The 25,000-nt window shown below is 41.8% G+C and overlaps 1 protein-coding gene across 8 annotated transcripts in view; it reads right to left on the bottom strand.

The window, feature by feature from the left end:
* LOC110518032 (adhesion G protein-coupled receptor E5) overlaps nt 1–25,000 on the bottom strand; it is a 135,044-nt gene that overhangs the window by 94,795 nt on the left and 15,249 nt on the right. For 7 of the 8 annotated variants that reach the window (XM_036948886.1, XM_036948890.1, XM_036948892.1 and 4 more), the window contains exon 4: nt 19,447–19,569. The exons of the other annotated variant lie outside the window; for it this stretch is intronic. In XM_036948886.1, coding sequence (XP_036804781.1) covers nt 19,447–19,569 — 123 coding nt within the window. The remainder of the gene's footprint in view (nt 1–19,446; nt 19,570–25,000) is intronic. 8 annotated transcript variants of the gene reach the window in all.

The following is a 25,000-nucleotide window of genomic DNA, read 5'->3' as shown; positions in this document are numbered from 1 at the left end:
GTAAACTTTTAGACCAATCAGCCTGTTACCAACCCTTAGTAAACTTTTAGACCAATCAGCCTGTTACCAACCCTTAGTAAACTTTTAGAAAAAATGGTGTTGGACCAGAAACAATGCATTTCTACAGTAAACAAACTGACAACAGACTTTCAGCACTTACAGGGAAGAACATTCAACAAGCACAGCACTTACACAAATTACTGATTGGCTGAGAGAAATTGATGATAGAAAGATTGTATGGGCTGTTTTGCTCGACTTTTTACATTATCAATCATAGTCTGCTGTTGGAAAAACATATGTTGTGGCTTTACACCCCCTGCTATAGTGTGGATAAAGAGTTACCTGTCCAACAGAACACAGAGACACATAATCCAGGTAGAATCAGGAATTCTAGGCCCCTTACTTTTTAAAGGAATTCTAGGCCCCTTTCTTTTTAAATGAATTCTAGGCCCCTTACTTTTTAAAGGAATTATAGGCCCCTTACTTTTTAAAGGAATTCTAGGCCCCTTACTTTTTAAAGGAATTCTAGGCCCCTTACTTTTTAAAGGAATTCTAGGCCCCTTACTTTTTTAGATGTTTACTAATGACATCAAATCAAATGTTATTTGTCACACAATACAGTGAAATGCTGACTTACAGGCCCTAACCAACAATGCTGTTTACATTTTTTATATTAAACAATACTTAAAAAAATATGAATAAGGAACACAAGCAATAAATAATTAAAGAGTAGCAGTAAAATAACAATAGCGAGACTATACACAGGGGTACCGGTACAGAGTCTCTTTTCGGGGACAGCCGGTTAGTCTAGGTAATTGAGGTAGGTAGAGTTATTAAAGTGACTATGCATAGATTATAAAATAGAGTAGTAGCAGTGTAAAGGAGGGGGGGGGGGCAATGCAAATAGTCTGGGCAGCCATTTGATTAGATGTTCAGGAGTCTTACGGCTTGGGGGTAGAAGCTGTTTAGAAGCCTCTTGGACCTAGACTTGGTGCACTGGTACCGTAGCAGAGAGAACAGTCGACGACTAGGGTGGCTGGAGTCTTTGACAATTTTTAGGGCCTTCCTCTGACACTGCCTGGTATAGAGGTCCTGGATGGCAGGAAGACTGGTAACAGTGATGTACTGGGCCTTCCTCTGACACCACCTGGTATAGAGGTCCTGGATGGCAGGAAGCCTGGTAACAGTTATGTACTGGGCCTTCCTCTGACAAAGCCTGGTATAGAGGTCCTGGATGGCAGGAAGCCTGGTAACAGTGATGTACTGGGCCTTCCTCTGACACCGCCTGGTATAGAGGTCCTGGATGGCAGGAAGCCTGGTAACAGTGATGTACTGGGCCTTCCTCTGACACCGCCTGGTATAGAGGTCCTGGATGGCAGGAAGCCTGGTAACAGTGATGTACTGGGCCTTCCTTTGACACCGCCTGGTATAGAGGTCCTGGATGGCAGGAAGCCTGGTAACAGTGATGTACTGGGCCTTCCTCTGACACCGCCTGGTATAGAGGTCCTGGATGGCAGGAAGACTGGTAACAGTGATGTACTGGGCCGTAACCACTACACTTGTCACGTTCTGACCATAGTTATTTTGTGTTTCCTGTCTTAGTGTTTCTGCACCAGTTTGGACTGTTTCGGTTTTGACACGTTTATAGTTTTGTATTATGTTCATGTTGAGTTTTCTTATTAAAAAACATGAACTAGAACCACGCTGGGTTTTGGTCCGCCTCTCCTTCCCAGGAAGAAAGCCATTACAACACTCTGCAGTGCCATGTGGTCGGAGGCCGAGCAGTTGACATACTGTTGAGTGAAGCCAGTGTGTCTATGCATGAGGATGACACAACACTATATATGTCAGCTACTACAGAGTCTGAAATGACTGCAACACTTAACAAAGAGCTGCAGTGACTTTCAAAATGGGTGGCAAGGAATCATTTAGTCCTAAATATTTCACACACTAAAAGCATTATATTTGGGACAAATCATTCACCAAACCCTAAACTTCAAATAAATCTTCAAATGCATAATGTTGAAATTATGCAAGTGAAGGTGACTAAACTGCATGGAGTAACCCTGGATCGTAAACTGTCATGGTCAAAACATATTGATACAACAGTAGCTAAGATGGGGAGAAGTCTGTCCATAATAAAGTGTTGCTCTACCTTCTTAACAACACTGTCAACAAGGCAGGTCCTACAGGCCCTAGTTTCTACCTTCTTAACAACACTGTCAACAAGGCAGGTCCTACAGGCCCTAGTTTCTACCTTCTTAACAGCACTATCAACAAGGCAGGTTTTACAGGCCCTAATTTTGACGCAGCTTGACTACTGTTCAGTCGTGTGGTCAGGTGCCACAAAGAGGGACTTACTGTAGGAAAAGTGCAATTGTCTGAGAACAGGGCAGCACGGCTGGCCTTCTGTTGTACACAGAGAGTGAACGCTAATAATGTGTGTGTCAAACTTTCCTGGCTCTAAGTGAAGGAGAGATCGACTTCCTCATTACTTGTATTTGTGAGATAACTGGACATGTTGAAAGCACCAGGCTGTCTGTTTGAACTACTGGCACAAAGCTCAGACAGCCATACATACCCCCCAAGACATGCCACCAGAGGTCTCTTCACAGTCCCCAAGTCCAGAACAGACTATGGGTGACGCACAGTACTACATAGAGCCATGACTACATGGAACTCTATTCCACAGTACTACATAGAGCCATGACTAAATGGAACTCTATTCCACAGTACTACATAGAGCCATGACTAAATGGAACTCTATTCCACAGTACTACATAGAGCCATGACTAAATGGAACTCTATTCCACAGTACTACATAGAGCCATGACTACATGGAACTCTATTCCACAGTACTACATAGAGCCATGACTACATGGAACTCTATTCCACAGTACTACATAGAGCCATGACTACATGGAACTCTATTCCACAGTACTACATAGAGCCATGACTACATGGAACTCTATTCCACATCAAGAAACTGATGTAAGCAGTCACATTTGATTTAAAAAACAGATACAATTACACCTTATGGAACAGCAGGGACTGTGAAGCAACACAAACATACACACAGACACGCATACACACACAATAACATACACACTATACACACAAGTACACATTCATTTTGTGTTGTAGACATGTGGTAGTGGAGTAGGGGTCTGAGGACACACACTTAGTGTGTTGTAGACATGTGGTAGTGGAGTAGGGGTCTGAGGACACACACTTAGTGTGTTGTAGACATGTGGTAGTGGAGTAGGGGTCTGAGGACACACACTTAGTGTGTTGTAGACATGTGGTAGTGGAGTAGGGGTCTGAGGACACACACTTAGTGTGTTGTAGACATGTGGTAGTGGAGTAGGGGTCTGAGGACACACACTTAGTGTGTTGTAGACATGTGGTAGTGGAGTAGGGGTCTGAGGACACACACTTGGTGTGTTGTGAAATCTGTTGTGAATGTTTTGTAATGTTTTAAACTGCTTTAATGTTGCTGGACCCCAGGAAGAGTAGCTGCTATCCGAAGAGTAGCTGCTATCCGAGGCGGTGCAGCCAACGGGTTTCTCCACGCATCGCGCAGACAGAAACAAACATCTTTCGGGTAAGAAGAGGGGCGGGGGCGTATGCCTTATGGCTAACCTGACATGGTGTGATGAAAGAAACATACAGGAACTCAAATCCTTCTGTTCACCTGATTTAGAATTCCTCACAATCAAATGTAGACCGCATTATCTACCAAGAGAATTATCTTCGATTATAATCACAGCCGTATATATCCCCCCCCCCAAGCAGACACATCGATGGCTCTGAATGAACTTTATTTGACTCTTTGCAAACTGGAAACCATTTATCCGGAGGCTGGATTCATTGTAGCTGGGGATTTTAACAAGGCTAATCTGAAAACAAGACTCCCTAAATTTTATCAGCATATCGATTGCGCAACCAGGGGTGGAAAGACCTTGGATCATTGTTACTCTAACTTCCGCGACGCATATAAGGCCCTGCCCCGCCCTCCTTTCGGAAAAGCTGACCACGACTCCATTTTGTTGATCCCTGCCTACAGACAGAAACTAAAACAAGAGGCTCCCACGCTGAGGTCTGTCCAACGCTGGTCCGACCAAGCTGACTCCACACTCCAAGACTGCTTCCATCACGTGGACTGGGATATGTTTCGTATTGCGTCAGACAACAACATTGACGAATACGCTGATTCGGTGTGCGAGTTCATTAGAACGTGCGTTGAAGATGTCGTTCCCATAGCAACGATTAAAACATTCCCTAACCAGAAACCGTGGATTGATGGCAGCATTCGCGTGAAACTGAAAGCGCGAACCACTGCTTTTAATCAGGGCAAGGTGTCTGGTAACATGACCGAATACAAACAGTGCAGCTATTCCCTCCGCAAGGCTATCAAACAAGCTAAGCGTCAGTACAGAGACAAAGTAGAATCTCAATTCAACGGCTCAGACACAAGAGGCATGTGGCAGGGTCTACAGTCAATCACGGACTACAGGAAGAAATCCAGCCCAGTCACGGACCAGGATGTCCTGCTCCCAGGCAGACTAAAGAACTTTTTTGCCCGCTTTGAGGACAATACAGTGCCACTGACACGGCCTGCAACAAAAACATGTGGTCTCTCCTTCACTGCAGCCGAGGTGAGTAAGACATTTAAACACATTTAAACGTGTTAACCCTCGCAAGGCTGCTGGCCCAGACGGCATCCCCAGCCGCGCCCTCAGAGCATGCGCAGACCAGCTGGCCGGTGTGTTTACGGACATATTCAATCAATCCCTATACCAGTCTGCTGTTCCCACATGCTTCAAGAGGGCCACCATTGTTCCTGTTCCCAAAAAAGCTAAGGTAACTGAGCTAAACGACTACCGCCCCGTAGCACTCACTTCCGTCATCATGAAGTGCTTTGAGAGACTAGTCAAGGACCATATCAAATCCACCCTACCTGACACCCTAGACCCACTCCAATTTGCTTACCGCCCAAATAGGTCCACAGACGATGCAATCTCAACCACACTGCACACTGCCCTAACCCATCTGGACAAGAGGAATACCTATGTGAGAATGCTGTTTATCGACTACAGCTCGGCATTCAACACCATAGTACCCATAGCTCGTCATCAAGCTCGAGACCCTGGGTCTCGACCCCGCCCTGTGTAACTGGCTACTGGACTTCCTGACGGACCGCCCCCAGGTGGTGAGGGTAGGCAACAACATCTCCTCCCCGCTGATCCTCAACACTGGGGCCCCACAAGGGTGCGTTCTGAGCCCTCTCCTGTACTCCCTGTTCACCCACGACTGCGTGGCCACGCACGCCTCCAACTCAATCATCAAGTTTGCGGACGACACAACAGTGGTAGGCTTGATTACCAACAACGACGAGACGGCCTACAGGGAGGAGGTGAGGGCCCTCGGAGTGTGGTGTCAGGAAAATAACCTCACACTCAACGTCATCAAAACTAAGGAGATGATTGTGGACTTCAGGAAACAGCAGAGGGAACACCCCCCTATCCACATCGATGGAACAGTAGTGGAGAGGGTAGCAAGTTTTAAGTTCCTCGGCATACACATCACAGACAAACTGAATTGGTCCACTCACACAGACAGCATTGTGAAGAAGGCGCAGCAGCGCCTCTTCAAACTCAGGAGGCTGAAGAAATTTGTCTTGTCACCAAAAGCACTCACAAACTTCTACAGATGCACAATCGAGAGCATCCTGGCGGGCTGTATCACCGCCTGGTACGGCAACTGCTCCACCCTCAACCGTAAGGCTCTCCAGAGGGTAGTGAGGTCTGCACAACGCATCACCGGGGGCAAACTACCTGCCCTACAGGACACCTACACCACCCGATGTCACAGGAAGGCCATAAAGATCATCAAGGACATCAACCACCCGAGCCACTGCCTGTTCACCCCGCTATCATCCAGAAGGCGAGGTCAGTACAGGTGCATAAAAGCTGGGACCGAGAGACTGAAAAACAGCTTCTATCTCAAGGCCATCAGACTGTTAAACAGCCACCACTAACATTGAGTGGCTGCTGCCAACACACGTGACACTGACTCAACTCCAGCCACTTTAATAATGGGAATTGATGGGAAATGATGTAAATATATCACTAGCCACTTTAAACAATGCTACCTTATATAATGTTACTTACCCTACATTATTCATCTCATATGCATACGTATATACTGTACTCTATATCATCGACTGTATCCTTATGTAATACATGTATCACTAGCCACTTTAACTATGCCACTTTGTTTACATACTCATCTCATATGTATATACTGTACTCGATACCATCTACTGTATCTTGCCTATGCTGCTCTGTACCATCACTCATTCATATATCCTTATGTACATATTCTTTATCCCCTTACACTGTGTACAAGACAGTAGTTTTGGAATTGTTAGTTAGATTACTTGTTATTACTGCATTGTCGGAACTAGAAGCACAAGCATTTCGCTACACTCGCATTAACATCTGCTAACCATGTGTATGTGACAAATAAATTTTGATTTGATTGATTTGATTTGATTTGCTGCCTTGGCTGGAACTAATGGGGATCCTTAATAAATACAAACACAACACACCATGATACAACAACACTACACACCATGATACAACAACACTACACACCACGATATAACAACACTACACACCATGATACAACAACACTACACACCACGATATAACAACACTACACACCACGATATAACAACACTACACACCATGATACAACAACACTACACACCAACACAACAACACTACACACCACAACACAACAACACTACACACCAACACAACAACACTACACACCACAACACAACAACACTACACACCATAACACAACAACACTACACACCGCAACACAACAACACAACACAACACAACACAACAACACTAGACACCGCAACACAACAACACTACACACCACAACAACACTACACACCGCAACACAACAACACTACACACCGCAACACAACAACACTACACACCGCAACACAACAACACTACACACCACAACACAACAACATTACACACCGCAACACAACAACACAACACACCACAACACAACAACACTACCCACCGCAACACAACACACACCACAACACACTGCAACACACCGCAACACAACAACACTACACACCACAACACAACAACACTACACACCACAACACACAACACAACACACCACAACACACCACGATACAACAACACTACACACCACAACACACAACACAACACACCACAACACACCACAACACACCACACCAACACAACACACAAATGAAAACTGTCACATCCTTATCATGTACACAGTAGATACAAGTTGTTGACATGGTTTACCGTCAGATACCAACTAACTAAGTTACAAATGAAGACATGTTGACAGAGAGGAAGTTGAGGTGGAGATTAAAACACCCAGAAACCCACAGCACACCAGTGCTAAAAATGTTACCATGGTAACCATCCTAGCATGCATCCCAAATGACAACCTATTACACAGTGCACTATGGGCCCTGGTCTAATGTAGTGCACTATACAGGGAATAGGGTGTCATTTGGGCCTCAGCACTACAAAGAGGAAGCTGCCGGTGGAATAACGGTATCTACGGCAATAGAGGAAAGTCCCTACTATGATATAAGCACCACACTCAGATCAGTTTACATAGTCCCTTACTGATCATCATTATCCAGGCTTACACAGTCAAACTGAACCTAGACCTGTCCTTATGAGGCGGTTTGCAGTGGCACAACAGTAACCTCTGTTTGAGGAAGTAGCATTGAGATCAGTAAGGGTAGTGACCTCTCTAACAGTCTAGATCAGGGGGGTCACACTCATTTTGCCAAGTGGGCCGCATTTGATCTTCAACCTGGTCCGGAGGGCCGCACTTAAAATGTCATATATTTCCTCTGCATCGTTTTCTCTGAGAGATCCATCGCTATTTGACTGTCTAAATAGAAGACACATGTACCATGTCAGTTTCATTCCAATACTACACTTTATATCACATTAGAGTGTAATATAACAACAACGTTTAAAATAGAAACACTGGATTTTTTACATTAAAAATTATAAAAAACATTAAGAAACATTCCACTCATGAGGACACTGCTCCCTCCTTTCCTCTGAAGTGTACACTCATTCACTACTTCAAAACTAAAAGCATTGGATTGGTGGAGGCATGCTAGTGTGAGATCAGTGAAGGAAAGTGAACAAGTGTACACTTCACGAGAGAGGAGGGATTATTGGGACGCACCCCGAGTCTTAGTTCTGCCGCATGCAAGACGATGTGTTGGGGTCATAGTTCAAACTGGTTTAGGGTACGGGGTCACGTTCCAGTCCGACTACAATGCAGTCGTTGCATTGCTTCAACCAATGGCTGTGTGCTACGTAGCTGTAGTTGTATTTATTCTGGATCCCCATTAGTTCCTGTCAAGGCAGCAGCTACTCTTCCTCTTCCAGCAAAATGAAGGCAGTTTTAAAAACATTACAATACATTGATAACAGATTTCACAACATAATAAGTGTGTGCCCTCAGGCCTCTACTCTTCTACCACTTATCTACAACACACAATCCATGTGTACATGAGTGTATACTGTGTGTGTTATCTTGTGTTTATATGCACTTGTCTATGTTTGTGTTGCTTCACAGTCCCCGCTGTTCCATAAGGTGTATTTCTTGTTTAATCAAACTGTACTGTTGGTGTGAGTTACTTGTTGTGGAATAGAGTTCCATGTAGTCATGGCTCTATGTAGAACTGTGGAATAGAGTTCCATTTAGTCATGGCTCTATGTAGTACTGTGGAATAGAGTTCCATTTAGTCATGGCTCTATGTAGTTCTGTGGAATAGAGTTCCATGTAGTCATGGCTCTATGTAGTACTGTGGAATAGAGTTCCATGTAGTCATGGCTCTATGTAGAACTGTGGAATAGAGTTCCATTTAGTCATGGCTCTATGTAGTACTGTGGAATAGAGTTCCATGTAGTCATGGCTCTATGTAGAACTGTGGAATAGAGTTCCATTTAGTCATGGCTCTATGTAGAACTGTGGAATAGAGTTCCATGTAGTCATGACTCTATGTAGAACTGTGGAATAGAGTTCCATGTAGTCATGGCTCTATGTAGAACTGTGGAATAGAGTTCCATTTAGTCATGGCTCTATGTAGTACTGTGGAATAGAGTTCCATTTAGTCATGGCTCTATGTAGTTCTGTGGAATAGAGTTCCATGTAGTCATGGCTCTATGTAGTACTGTGGAATAGAGTTCCATGTAGTCATGGCTCTATGTAGAACTGTGGAATAGAGTTCCATTTAGTCATGGCTCTATGTAGTACTGTGCGCCTCCCATAGTCTGTTCTGGACTTACAGCTCAGTCAGGCATCAGATTGCTGCTATATGAAGTGATGGGTACAGCTGTGAGTTCAGGCAGACGTCTGGATTGGAATGTAGCCAAAAGATAGGGGTCATGGGGTTAGAGGTCAGGGGTCAGAGGTCAGGCAGGTTCAGGGGTCAGGGCTAGCATGGCCTCAGCCGTCTCATTTGTGCCGGGCGCAGTGTTGTTCGGTTGTTACTAAGCCCTGACAGACAGGTGTATTGACCAGGTGTGTTTGTGCACATGCCTAGAGGGCTGCGCACCGAAGGAACCCACACACACTCATCCTCATCTGTAGTGGACACACACACACACACACACACACACACACACACAAGCTAAGCTGAGATCCTCGCATCACACACACACACACACACACTCACACACACACACACACACACACACACACACACACACACGCACACACACACACACACACACGCGCGCGCTTCCACACACACAGATGCACAAATACACACACTCATCCTCATCTGTAGTGGACACACACAAAGCATGCTGAGCCCTTGCCACACACACAGACACACAAACACAAACACACGGACACACAAACATGCCGGTCTCACCTATCAATCGCACTTGCACAAACCAAACAGGGTCTCCATTACAACCATTGCCGTGCTGATGTGACAACATAATATTATTTGCGTTGTCGTGGAAATTACCACCAGGGACTCAAAGTCAAACTTAAATGAATCATTCTTTATTATCAGCAAGCTGGAGAGGTTCCAACAAACTTCATGCAACATAGTACACATCGGTCAGGAGCTCTGCCGGGGCAGTCCCGTTAGATCTCTAATATACGGCTGTCCAAATAATTCATATAAGCATGATTTACATGATTCATTATTCATCATCAACGTTGGTTCCTGCAAGTGACTGACTGACTGATAACTAACAAGGTTTCTTCTCTCAAATCTGGGACCTTGAAATTGAGATACTCATTTTGGTTCCCAGAACAATGTTCTGGGCGTACTGTCAATTGGTCTGAGGAGGAGGTCACAGTCACCTGCACGAACCAAGATAGAGTGAGAGGAGATGCTGTGTACAATTAAATGCTACCTCTTCAGACAACAACATTTTCCCTCACTTTCCCTCCTTGTATTACGCTGTGATAACTATTGTTAAAATTGTTATAATTGTTCAAATGGCTTTAAAACGTCATTTTTCGAAATTAAAAGCCTGAAACCAGACAAACTATTTACTGTATGACAAATTATTACCACCAATATTCTTAATAGAAATGTCTAAGACAAATGTCAAATAGAATAACAACACACTGTTAAAAACATTTTATCAAATTGGCTTATACTCCCCCTGTAACATTGACGACCTCACTGCAGAGTTACAGGGTCAGATTTGGTAGAGGGCTAACCCTTAGGGAGAAATCCCGACCATATAGCAGAACCAATCTGGAGAGATTTTTTTTTTAAGCAAGAAAAAAATAAAACAAACAAAACATCATACAACAAACAAAACAAAAACCACAATTCAAACAACAACCAAGAACAACAACCACAATACACTTCTTCCCTTTTGACACATGACTCACATCGTGTTTTATGCGTCCAAAACAACAACAACACTGCCGGTTAAGTAAAAAATAAACAAATCAGAAAAACAAATACAATCAAATGACATACCTTGATAACTCCATAAGGAAATAATTGTATCCCATAAGGTAATTCAAGATATAGTAATATGGACTGGAGACAGGTTTCCCTCATTCAGGGGCAGCACTCTCTCTCTCTCTCTCTCTCCTCCTCATGGTCTGAATCACACATAGGACTATTGATAAAACGTGTATGTGACCAATCTGATTTAATTTATAATCTTCTACCTAATTATCAGTGTTTACATCTTACATTTAAATCTCACCCAATGTCTCTAGCTTTTCTGGTGAGGGTGATTAGGCCTCACCAGAAAGTCAGAATAGAGGTCGGAGGTCATTCAACCCTATTAAGTGAGTGTTTATTTCCCCATTCTTTCCCCGTTCTTCTGTATCTTAAAAGACGTTTCAAACATTTTGTGTACAAGGTTTACACTGGGGTTTTCAGTACATTTCTTAACCTCTCTAGGGTAGGGGGCAGCATTCAGAATTTTGGATGATATGATATGATATGCATATAACTGGTAGATTTGGTAGATTTGGATAGAAAATACTCTAAAGTATCCAAAACTGTTAAAATCGTGTCTGTGAGTAAAACAGAACTGATTTGGCAGGCGAAAACCTGAGAAAAATCCATTCAGGAAGTATTTTGGGGGAGATTTTGTAGTTTTCTATTCAATGCCATTACAGTATCCATTGATTTGGGACTCAATTTGCAGATCCAATGCCTTCCACTAGATGTCAACAGTCGTTAGAAATCGTTTCAGGCTTGTATTCTTATAAATTAGGGAGTAACACCAGTCTGAATGAGTGGACCCTACCGTGTCGCAGAGCTTTTTCATGCGCAATCCCGAGAGAGTGCATTTCTTGTTTACCTTTTATAGTGACAATGTTATTGTCCTGTTTAAATATATAAATCATTTAGGCCAAAAACAACCTGAGGATTGAATATAAACATCGTTTGACATGTTTCTATGTACTTTACGGATACAATTTGGATTTTTTTGTCTGCCTGTTTTGACTGCATTTGAGCCTGTGGATTACTGAAGAAAAAGTGCGAACAAAACTGAGGTTTTTGGATATAAAGAGACTTTATTGAACAAAATGAACATTTATTGAGTAAATGAATGTCTTCTGATTGCCACCATATGAAGATCATCAAAGGTAAGGGATTAATATTATCTATATTTCTGAGTTTTGTAACGCTTCTGCTTGGCTGGTCACTGTTTGGATAATTTGTCAACTGGGCTATGATCTGGGCTAGGTATGTTCTGGGCTAGGTATGCTTTTGTCGAAAAGCATTTTATAAATCTGACACCGTGGTTGGATTAAAAGGACAATTTCCCTTTATGCAACATTTGTACAAACAAATAATGAGGGATCTTCCTTAAATATTAACTTCTTGTTAATCCAGCCGCTGTGTCAAATTTCAAAAAGGCTTTACGGCGAAAGCATACCATGAGATTATCTGAGGATAGCGCCCCATGTAAAAAAAAAAAAAACATACAATCATTACCAGCCAAGTCGAGGAGTCAGAAATAGCGATAAAATGAATCACTTACCTTTGATGATCTTCATATGGTTGCACTCACAGACTCCCAGTTACACTTACAATTAATCCTCAGGTTGTTAATTGTATTTATAATCAATAAAAATTTTAACCGGACAATACCGTTTTCAATAGAAAGGAAAAATAACAAAGAGTGCGTCAAATCAGGTCTGCAAACTTCCTCTGTCCTCTGACCAAAATTGCTTTTCACACATCGTTTTTCAAAATAAAAGCATCTAGTGGAAGCCATTGGAACTGCAATCGGATTCCTAACCCATTGGATTCTCTATTGGTATTGAGTTGAAAAACAGCGACATGAAAACAATTCCACTTCCTAGATGTATTTTTCTCAGGTTTTCGCCTGCCATATCAGTTCTGTTATACTCATAGGCATATTATTTTAACAGTTTTGGAAACTTGAGAGTGTTTTCTATCCAAATCCACTAATTATATACATATCCTAAATTCTGGGCCTGAATAACAGGCAATTTACTTTCGGCACGCTTTTCATCCGGAGGTGAAAATACTGCCCCCTACCCACGAGAAGTTAACAGCAGGGAGATAGGTATCCTAAGGGGCGGCAGTAGCCTAGTGGTTAGAGCATTGGGCCAATAACCGAATGGTTCCTAGATTGAATCCCCGGAGCCGGAAGAAAAATATATATGTTGTTCTGCCTCTGAACAAGGCAGTTGACCCACTGTTCCTAGGGAATCATGGTAAATAAAATGTTGTTTTTAATTAACTGACTTGTCCAGTTAAATAAAGGTTCAATAAAAATCAATTAAAAAACAGCCTGATCCAGGTATATTTATACTGTATATTAATTACATCATTGTCACTAACTGTTAAATGCCTCAGTAAGTCTTTAAAAAGGAAATGTACACAATCTGTAATGACTCTGTGATGCCAGATGCTGGGAGACGAGAAGTAAGTACAGGGAATGAATATTTAATGGATTAACAGACATGAAAAACAGGAACGGCGTCTGGACAGGAGAAACAAAACAACATCAATGCAGACGCAGAAAATTAACTGGAGGGGGTGACAGATATAGGGTAGATAATCAATGACATGATGGAGTCCAGGTGAGTCCGATGAAGCGCTGGGGCGCGTAACGATGGTGAGAGGTGTGAGTAATGATGAGTCGTCTGGCAACCTCAAGCGTCAGAGAGGGGGAGCAGGAGCAGACGTGACCAAATCATTGGTAAACTCATCAGAAAACTTGATATAGGAATTTCCATCAAGCCTGGAAGAAAGAAAATTAACATATACTAATCAGTCCTAAAAGTCTTCATCTTAATCGAGCTTATTGCATCTTGGGAAAGAAGTCTTGATAAAACCATGTGTAAACAGAATCATACTTCAGACACTTCAGATGATACAGTGTCCCATTAAGCAGAATCATACTTCAGACACTTCAGATGATACAGTGTCCCATTAAACAGAATCATACTTCAGACACTTCAGATGATACAGTGTCCCATTAAACAGAATCATACTTCAGACACTTCAGATGATACAGTGTCCCATTAAGCAGAATCATACTTCAGACACTTCAGATGATACAGTGTCCCATTAAACAGAATCATACTTCAGACACTTAAGATGATACAGTGTCCCATTAAACAGAATCATACTTCAGATGATACAGTGTCCCATTAAGCGGAATAGGCACCTTCTAAAGTAAACAATCCCAAAGTCCCTTTCTTGTAATCTAATCATGATGAACCTGTTGCATTGACATGCAGAACCAGTCCACAGATTGGACACACCTACTCATTCAAGGGTTTTTCTTTATTTTTACTATTTTCTACATTGTAAAACAATAGTGAAGACATCAAAACTATGAAATAGCACATATGGAATCATGTAGTAACTAAAAAAGTTTTAAACAAATCAAAATATATTTTATGTTTTAAGATTCTTCAAAGTAACCACCCTTTGCCTTGATGACAGCTTTGCACACTCTTGGCATTCTCTAAACCAGCTTCACCTTGAATGCTTTTCCAAAAATCTTGAAGGAGTTCCCACATATGCTGAGCACATGTTGGCTGCTTTTCCTTTACTATGCGGTCCAACTCATCCCAAACCATGTAAATTGGGTTTGAGGTCGGGTGATTGTGGAGGCCAGGTCATCGGATGCAACACTCTGTCACTTTCCTTCTTGGTCAAATAGCCCTTACACAGCCTGGAGGTGTGTTGGGTCATTGTCCTGTGGAAAAACAAATGATAGTCCCACTAAGTGCAAACCAGATTGGATGGCGTATCACTGCATAATGCTGTGGAAGCCATGCTAGTTAAGTGTGCCTTGAATTCTAAATAAATCACAGACCGTGTCACCAGCAAAGCACCCCACACCATTACACCTCCTCCTCCATGCTTCACGGTGGGAACCACACACGCGGAGATCATCCGTTCACCTACTCTGTGTCTCACAACGACATTGCAGTTGGAACCAAAAAAGTCAAATTTGGACTCATCAGACCAAAGGACACATTTTCATCGTTTTATTAATGTCTAATTCTTGTGTTTCTTGGTGCAAGCAAATCTCTTCTTATTATTGGAGTCATTTAGTAGTGGTTTCTTTGCAGTAATTTGACCATGAAGGCCTGAATCATGCAGTCTCCTCAGAACAGTTGATGTTGAGATGTGCCTGTTACTTGATCTCTGTGAAGCATTTATTTGGGCTGCAATCGCTGAGGCTGGTAACTATAATACTTATCCTCTGCAGCAGAGGTAACTCTGGGTTTTCCTTTCCTGTGGCAGTCCTCATGAGAGACAGTTAACTCTAATGTACTGATCCTCTGCAGCAGAGGTAACTCTGGGTTTTCCTTTCCTGTGGCAGTCCTCATGAGAGACAGTTAACTGTAATGAACTGATCCTCTGCAGCAGAGGTAACTCTGGGTTTTCCTTTCCTGTGGCAGTCCTCATGAGAGACAGTTAACTGTAATGAACTGATCCTCTGCAGCAGAGGTAACTCTGGGTTTTCCTTTCCTGTGGCAGTCCTCATGAGAGACAGTTAACTGTAATGAACTGATCCTCTGCAGCAGAGGTAACTCTGGGTCTTCCTTTCCTGTGGCAGTCCTCATGAGAGACAGTTAACTGTAATGAACTGATCCTCTGCTGCAGAGGTAACTCTGGGTTTTCCTTTCCTGTTGTTGTCCTCATGAGAGACAGTTAACTGTAATGAACGTATCCTCTGCAGCAGAGGTAACTCTGGGTTTCCCTTTCCTGTGGCAGTCCTCATGAGAGACAGTTAACTGTAATGAACTGATCCTCTGCAGCAGAGGTAACTCTGGGTTTTCCTTTCCTGTGGTGGTCCTCATGAGAGACAGTTTCATCATAGTGCTTGATGTTTGTTGTGACTGCACTTGATGAAACTGTCAAAGTTCTTGAAATGTTCCACATTGACTGACCTTCACGGCTTAAAGTAATGATGGACTGACGTTTCTCTTTGCTTATTTGAGCTGTTCTTGCCATAATGTTGACTTGGTCTTTTACCAAATGGGGCTATATTCTGTATACCACCCCTGCCTCCTCAAATTAACTTTTAACAAAACAAACCTGTTAATTGAAATGCATTTCAGGTGACTACCTCATGAAGCTGTTTGAGAGAATGCCAAGAGTGTGCAAAGCTGTCATCAACGCAAGGCCGGCTAATTAGATTATTTAAAATGTGTTTTACACTTTTTTGGTTACTATATGATTCCATATGTGTTATTTGATAGTAGAACATAGTTCAAATAAAGAAAACCCTTGAATGAGTAGGCGTGTCCAAACTTTTGACTTGTACTGTCTACTCTTTCTGTCCCAAATGTCCCTTACAGCCTGTTTGAGTTCAGTGAGTTCTGTTCATTTTCACAGGCAGCTTATATATTTGTCCACAGGAAGCTTATCTTTAACCCAAACAACAGATGGCAGCCTCTAATATGATGAGTCTCAATTCCTCTTTTCCTCATGTGACCTTGTATTCAAAAACACTTCAAAATACTAAGACACCACATTATTAAAATGCTCTCTGAAAGTCACTAACAACATATTACATTAACAAATCTCTATTAACTCAGTATAATATTCATACATTGTTACATCATCACATCTCTAGTAACTCAGTATAATATTCATACATTGTTACATCATCACATCTCTAGTAACACATTATACTCTACATACATTGTTACATCATCACATCTCTAGTAACCCATTATACTCTACATACATTGTTACATCATCACATCTCTAGTAACTCAGTATAATATTCATACATTGTAACATCATCACATCTATAGTAACACATTATACTCTATATACATTGTTACATCATCACATCTCTAGTAACTCAGTATAATATTCATACATTGTAACATCATCACATCTATAGTAACACATTATACTCTATATACATTGTTACATCATCACATCTCTAGTAACCCATTATACTCTACATACATTGTTACATCATCACATCTCTAGTAACACATTATACTCTATATACATTGTTACATCATCACATCTCTAGTAACTCAGTATAATATTCATACATTGTTACTTTATCAAATCTCTAGTAACACATTATACTCTACATACATTGTTACATCATCACATCTCTAGTAACACATTATACTCTACATACATTGTTACATCATCACATCTCTAGTAACACATTATACTCTATATACATTGTTACATCATCACATCTCTAGTAACTCAGTATAATATTCATACATTGTTACTTTATCAAATCTCTAGTAACACATTATACTCTATATACATTGTTACATCATCACATCTCTAGTAACTCAGTATAATATTCATACATTGTTACATAATCACATCTCTAGTAACACATTATACTCTACATACATTGTTACATCATCACATCTCTAGTAACACATTATACTCTACATACATTGTTACAATATCACATCTCTAGTACCTCAGTAAAATATTCATACAGTATATTTGGTAATAGTACTCTCTCCTTTCATATCTTCACATCACGCAAAATCCCTATATAATGTTAAAAACTCAGCTCACAGATTTGGTTGGGGTATTCATTCATACACACACCTCTTTCAAACCAGTGGACAGAACTGGTTGGGGTATTCATTCATACACACACCTCTTTCAAACCAGTGGACAGAACTGGTTGGGGTATTCATTCAGACACACACCTCTTTCAAACCAGTGGACAGAACTGGTTGGGGTATTCATTCATACACACACCTCTTTCAAACCAGTGGACAGAACTGGTTGGGGTATTCATTCATACACACACCTCTTTCAAACCAGTGGACAGAACTGGTTGGGGTATTCATTCATACACACACCTCTTTTAAACCAGTGGACAGAACTGGTTGGGGTATTCATTCATACACACACCTCTTTCAAACCAGTGGACAGAACTGGTTGGGGTATTCATTCATACACACACCTCTTTCAAACCAGTGGACAGAACTGGTTGGGGTATTCATTCATACACACACCTCTTTCAAACCAGTGAACAGAACTGGTTGGGGTATTCATTCATACACACACCTCTTTCAAACCAGTGGACAGAACTGGTTGGGGTATTCATTCATACACACACCTCTTTCAAACCAGTGGACAGAACTGGTTGGGGTATTCATTCATACACACACCTCTTTCAAACCAGTGAACAGAACTGGTTGGGGCATTCATTCAGACACACACCTCTTTCAAACCAGTGGACAGATTTGGTTGGGGTATTCATTCATACACACACCTCTTTTAAACCAGTGAACAGAACTGGTTGGGGCATTCATTCAGACACAGACGTCTTTCACACCGGGGATAGTCCACTGACAGCTCTCATTCACTCAGTACAAATAATATCTCTTATTATCTGAAATTCAATACTTCAGCTTACCAATTGTTTTCCAAATATCGATCTGTTATTATCCACATTTTAATATCTTAATATCCAAATGTCAATCATCTTAACCTGTCATTTCAACTTTCACATCCACATTCACTTAGTACTATTCCCCAACACACCCAGTAATCACCATGGTTACTCCTTATGCATCTTCAACCATTCTCTTGTCGTTACCTTCTTCTGCGGTTCCTCTACAGTCTCTATAGTCTCTTTAGTATCTTTAGTCCCTCAGTATCGATAGTCTCAACAGTCTATATAGACATAAATGCTTTAGTCTCTGTGGATGCCATAGTAGCTATTGTCCCCATAGTCTCTGTAGTATCTATTGTCCCTATAGTCTCTGTAGTATCTATTGTCCCTATAGTCTCTGTAGTATCTATTGTCCCTATAGTCTCTGTAGTATCTATTGTCCCTATAGTCTCTGTAGTATCTATTGTCACTAAGGCATCTTCAGTCCCTTAGAATCCATATTCTCAATAGTCTTTAAAGTCACAAATGCCTTAGTCTATATGGACTATAAAGTCTTCCCATAAATACATATGTACAGTATGTAGTGATGTTTCCAACTAAAGCAGTCAATCAATTAATCAATCAAGACAAAAAACACACACAATGATACCCTCTTGTGGGACTCACCTTCACAGTGTGATGAGAGAATCTGAACCCAGGTTGACACTGGCAGTGGTAGCTCCCAATGGTGTTGAGGCAACTGGTGTTGCTGCCACAAACCTGAGGTGTATCTTGGCACTCATCGATGTCTGAAGAGAGAAGGGAATATATTGAAAAAGCAGTGATTCCCTAACCCCTCCTCCAGTTATTCCATAACCTCTCTTTCAGTGACTCCATAACCTCTCCTCCAGTGATTCCAGTGATTCTCTGAACATCAAAGTACTCACACACACACACTCTCACACACACTTATACGAAGTGACACGTTGAAAGGAGTCCCATATGATAAAAGCATGTTTCTCACCCTCACACCTGCTCTCTGTTAGTTTGTACCCAGACTGGCAGATGCAGGTGTAGGACCCTGGAGTGTTCACACAGGATGAGTTGTTGGGGCAATCAGCAGTCTGCTCCTTACACTCATTCATGTCTGCACACAGAGATGGAAAGATGGAAAGATGGTGAGAGATGGAGGATGGGAGGAGAGACAGAGAGAGAGAGAGAGAGAGAGAGAGAGGGAGAGAGAGAGAGAGAGAGAGAGTGTGAGAGAGAGAGAGAGAGAGAGAGAGGGAGAGAGAGTGAGAGAGAGAGAGAGAGAGAGAGAGAGAGAGAGAGAGAGAGAAAGTTCCGGAGTTCCAAATTGAGCAGCTGCTGAAAAATGAGCTCCTGTATATATTGAGATTTAAATGGTTTTTTAGAGTGAAGTACATCGAAAAAATCAAAAGAAAACTGCAAGACTCAATAGAAGACAATACAAGCAACAAACCAAAAAGACAGGATTTTGAAAAAGTAACTATTTTTCATAAAATTATACAGTTATCTTAGCTAGCTGAATTGTTAGCTGAATTGTTTACATGTTGCTAAGCAGTTGCTAGGGACTCTCCTGGAAGAAGCTAGCTAGCTTACAAAGAATAACAAAAAAAATATCTAGTTAACAGAAGAAAGGAAGACAAAATAAGGACAAAATAAGGACAGAAGAAAAAGGAAAAGAAAAAAGGACAACAAAGTGAAACAGTCCTCTGAAGAAACAAGAGAGCATTATACAAGAAACAGCACTTCTATTGCAACATTGTAACCAACATCACCAGCGTTGCTATGGAAATTGTTTACCCACCAGACATCCAAACAGAGAAAGCTAAGAAAAGTTTCAAAGGTTTGTTGATGGGACAGAACCATGAATGCCTGTTTGCAGATCTTACCAGTTACAAAACAAGAGCAAATTTAATTTTTAATACCAATCGAGGGAACATATGGAAAAAGGTTATTTGCAACCATTTCCCTTTCTCAAAAAAGAGGGGCATCAGCCAAGGATGTCAGATCAGCATTTTTGAAGAAGCTGACCAGAGCAACACATATCAAACAGTAAACTTATATAATAATGGAACTGTATTGATACAAGGCAATGATTCAAGCCTCCAGGCTTTTGAGAATAGGTTTGCTACCCTAAAAGAAGACGCTGACATCATCTCAGAAAATGAGGAAAAAGTCAAGGAGGGAGATGGAGAAAAGCAGACCCCAATGGTCTCTGTGACCCAGCAGGAAGCCCTCAACGTCCCTTTACCTACCTCACCTGCAGCAGACAGAGTCAAGGACATGACAATTTCAATAAGAACACCTGCTATGCAACGTTTCCACAACACCCTCTCTCTAGTCGAAGCAGAGGTCATAGAACTCAGAGAGAAGAAGTTTCAAGAGGAGGACACTGTCCAGAAACTCAAAGAAGAGATGAAACAGTTCAGGGAGGAGAGCAGAGCATCCATAGCTAAATTAGAAAGCAGAATGGACAAGCTGAGTCAGACAAATGATGACCTCAGAGTACATCTGAGCACAACTAGAAAGGAGCTCGAACAAAAAGAGAGGTACATTGACACCCTCAACCGGCAGAGAGTCATTGTGTCCTCTGCATCTAGAGAACATGTCCACCAGCTTGGTACAACACAAGCAGAACCTGAGACCAGCATGGCCTCCACTACACAGCCGGATGACACTGCACCAGCCTACCAGTCTGCTCCAGCCCAGGTCAACCTACCAGCCTCTCAGTCTGCTCCAGCCCAGGTCAACCTACCAGCCTCCCAGTCTGCTCCAGCCCAGGTCAGAATACCAGCCTCCCAGTCTGCTCCAGCCCAGGTTAACCTACCAGCCTCCCAGTCTGCTCCAGCCCAGGTCAACCTACCAGCCTCCCAGTCTGCTCCAGCCCAGGTCAGAATACCAGCCTCCCAGTCTGCTCCAGCCCAGGTTAACCTACCAGCCTCCCAGTCTGCTCCAGCCCAGGTCAACCTACCAGCCTCCCAGTCTGCTCCAGCCCAGGTCAGAATACCAGCCTCCCAGTCTGCTCCAGCCCAGGTTAACCTACCAGCCTCCCAGTCTGCTCCAGCCCAGGTCAGAATACCAGCCTCCCAGTCTGCTCCACCCAGACAATCACCCACAACTGCAATTCTAATTGATTCAAATGGGAAGTTCTTAGTCCAGGAAAGATTATTCCCTAGACACCAGGTGTATAAGTTCTGGTGTCCTACAACTGAGAGTGCAATGCAGCTACTCAGTCAGACCAGGATTGACACCCCTGACAACATCATCATCCACACTGGCACAAACGACCTTCATGCCAAAGGTGAAAATGTATCTGGGGCAGTGAGAAGAGTGGCAGAACGGGCACAGGCTATGTTCCCAACAACCAATATAGTTGTGTCCACCCTCCTACCAAGAAAAGACTTCCCAGAAAAGTTGATCGACAAAATAAATCAACAGATCACTGTGGACTGTGCCTCACTGCTCAACGTCAGAACGGCTCACCACCCCACTCTGACATGTCAACACTTATATGATAATATACATCTTGATCAGGACAGTATCAGAACCTTTGCCAAGGACCTAAAAGATGCAACACTTGGCAGGGACCCACACACCCATCACCCCAGCAACAAAGGTCCCCCGCCCCACCTTCTGAAACAACAGTACCTCCACCATCCCGAGGAGAAAAGAGCCAGACATGGCTTATTACAGCACAGCTCTACTAGACCAGGCCCAACACAGCACAGCTCTACTAGACCCGGCCCATCACAACACAGCTCTACTAGACCCGGCCCTTCACAACACAGCTCTACTAGACCCGGCCCATCCCAACACAGCTCTACTAGACCTGGCCCATCACAACACAGCTCTACTAGACCCGGCCCATCACAACACAGCTCTACTAGACCCGGCCCATCACAACACAGCTCTACTAGACCCGGCCCATCACAACACAGCTCTACTAGACCCGGCCCATCACAACACAGCTCTACTAGACCCGGCCCATCACAACACAGCTCTACTAGACCTGTCCCATCACAACACAGCTCTACTAGACCCAGCCCATCACAACACAGCTCTGACCACTACTCCAGGGTCGGTCAGAACACTGCCCTTCAGGGAAGTAGACCACATGATGCAGTCCACACCATGTATCAATTAGATCGTCAGCCTACATATGCTGAGGTAACCTCTGGCAGAAGACCCCTAGAACAATCAGAGATAGGAGAGGTGCGCCAACTACTGCAACTAATATGCAGACTACTGAGCTAGACAGTCCCTTTAATTCACACACGGGCACACACGCGCACACACACACACACACAAACACACAGGGTTGCAGATTGCACATAAAATAAGTACAGTGCAATCTTATTCCATTCTTATTCATTTGTTTACAAATATTCCTAAATGTATTGACACCGGTATTATAATAATTATTATATGTAATGGTGTGTGTCTGTGTGTGTGTGTGCGCGTGTGTGTGTATGTATGTATGTATGTGTGTATATGTGTATGTGCATGTATGTGTGTATATATATATATATATATATATATATGTGTATGTGTATATATATGTATATATATGTATGTATGTATGTGTGTGTGTGTGTGTGTGTGTGTGTGTGTGTGTGTGTGTGTGTGTGTATGTGTGTATATGTATGTGTATGTATATATGTGTATGTATGTGTATGTGTATGTATGTATATATATATATATATGTATGTGTATGTATATATGTATGTATATGTGTATATATGTATGTATGTATGTATATATATATATATATATATATATATATAGTATTTTATTTTTTTTGTTATTTTCGATGTACTTTACTCAAACCAGTGAATATCACTTATTATAAATGAGATCATTAACTATCAGCTCTTGGAATATCCAGGGCCTATACTCTTCACATTTTGGTTATAAAACAACTAATCCAGAATTGATTAAAAACATCAAGGGACAGGACATCATAATCCTACTGGAAACATGGTGTCGTGGAGACATAGATACTCAGTGTCCCTCAGGCTATAGAGAAAGTTTACTACCATCAATCAAACATAAAAATGTTAAACGGGGCCGAGACTCAGGTGGAATCATCATTTGGCATAAGCAGGACTTAGCACTGAATGAAATGAAAAAAGGTACCACTCACATTTGGCTAAAACTTAACAAAGGTACAATCTATTGTGACAATGATGTATACATATGTGCAGCTTATGCTCCTCCTTCAGATTCATCATATTATGATGATCAGTTTTTTGACAATCTCCAGACAGAAATCATTACATTTCAGGCGCAGGGTAAAGTGCTTCTTTGTGGAGATTTCAATGCAAGAACAGGTTCTGAGCCTGACTACACTGATGCGGGAGGTAACCACCACATATTTGGACACCCCTCCTTGTACAGTAGCCCTATTATAAATAATAGAAACAGTCCTGACCAAATACTGAACAAAAATGGAAAAGAGTTAGTACATCTCTGTCGAGCCTTAGGCCTGTACATGCTTAATGGTAGAATCAGAGGGGACTCTTTAGGTCAGTTTACTTACTGCTCAGCTCTTGGGACAAGTGTAGTCGATTATGCCATCACTGACATTGACCCCTCCTCCATTAGTGCATTCACTGTCAGACCACAGACACCATTGTCAGATCACAGTCAGATCAACGTGTTTCTGAAGAAATTAACCGGCAATATTCATTCAAAAAAACAGCCCAATAAACTTTACAACATAAACCAATCGTTCAGATGGGCTCCAAACAGTGCAGAGGCATTCATTGAAACATTGAACTCAAATGAAATGATGAACTCTATACAGTTTTTCAATAACTCACAGTACCAAAACAATAAAGATGGTGTCAATTCAGCTACCCAAAACATCAACTGCATATTCCAAAAAGCAGCATTGAAAGCAAATTTGAGAAAACCAAAGCAATGCAACATCAGAAGCAAAAATCAAAATGTTTCTGACAAATGGTTTGATAATGAATGTAAAACAATTAGAAAACACCTAAGACAAATGTCAAACAAAAAACATAAGCAGCAAAACAACCCAGAGCTACGATATGAATACTTTGAAACTCTGAAACAGTATAAACAAACACTGAAATGCAAGAAATTGAATTATACCAACAAGACACTTGATGAAATTGAAAACGCAATTGACCAAAATCAGTTCTGGGACATGTGGAACAATTTAAGCACATCAAAGCCACAAGAATTAGCCATACAAGATGTAGGAATTTGGAAAACTTACTTTGATAATCTATACAAAAACATCCCACAAAAAGACTTACAACAGAACCAATTAGAAATTATAGAAAAATTGAACATCCTTGAATCAGTCATTAAAAACAACCAAAATCCATTAGATTACCCAATAACCCAACAAGAACTAAATGAAAAGCTAAAATCTATTAAATCAAAAAAGGCTTGTGGTGTAGACAACATCAGAAATGAAATGCTGAAAAACAGCACACCTGAGTTGCAAAATGCTGTGCTTAAATTGTTCAACATGGTTTTAACTTCTGGCTGCTTCCCTGATGTCTGGAACCAGGGGCTCA

The sequence above is a fragment of the Oncorhynchus mykiss genome, chromosome 17 (genome assembly GCF_013265735.2).
Source record: "Oncorhynchus mykiss isolate Arlee chromosome 17, USDA_OmykA_1.1, whole genome shotgun sequence".
Lineage (NCBI taxonomy): Eukaryota > Metazoa > Chordata > Actinopteri > Salmoniformes > Salmonidae > Oncorhynchus > Oncorhynchus mykiss.
This window is presented reverse-complemented; position numbering and strand designations above follow the sequence as displayed.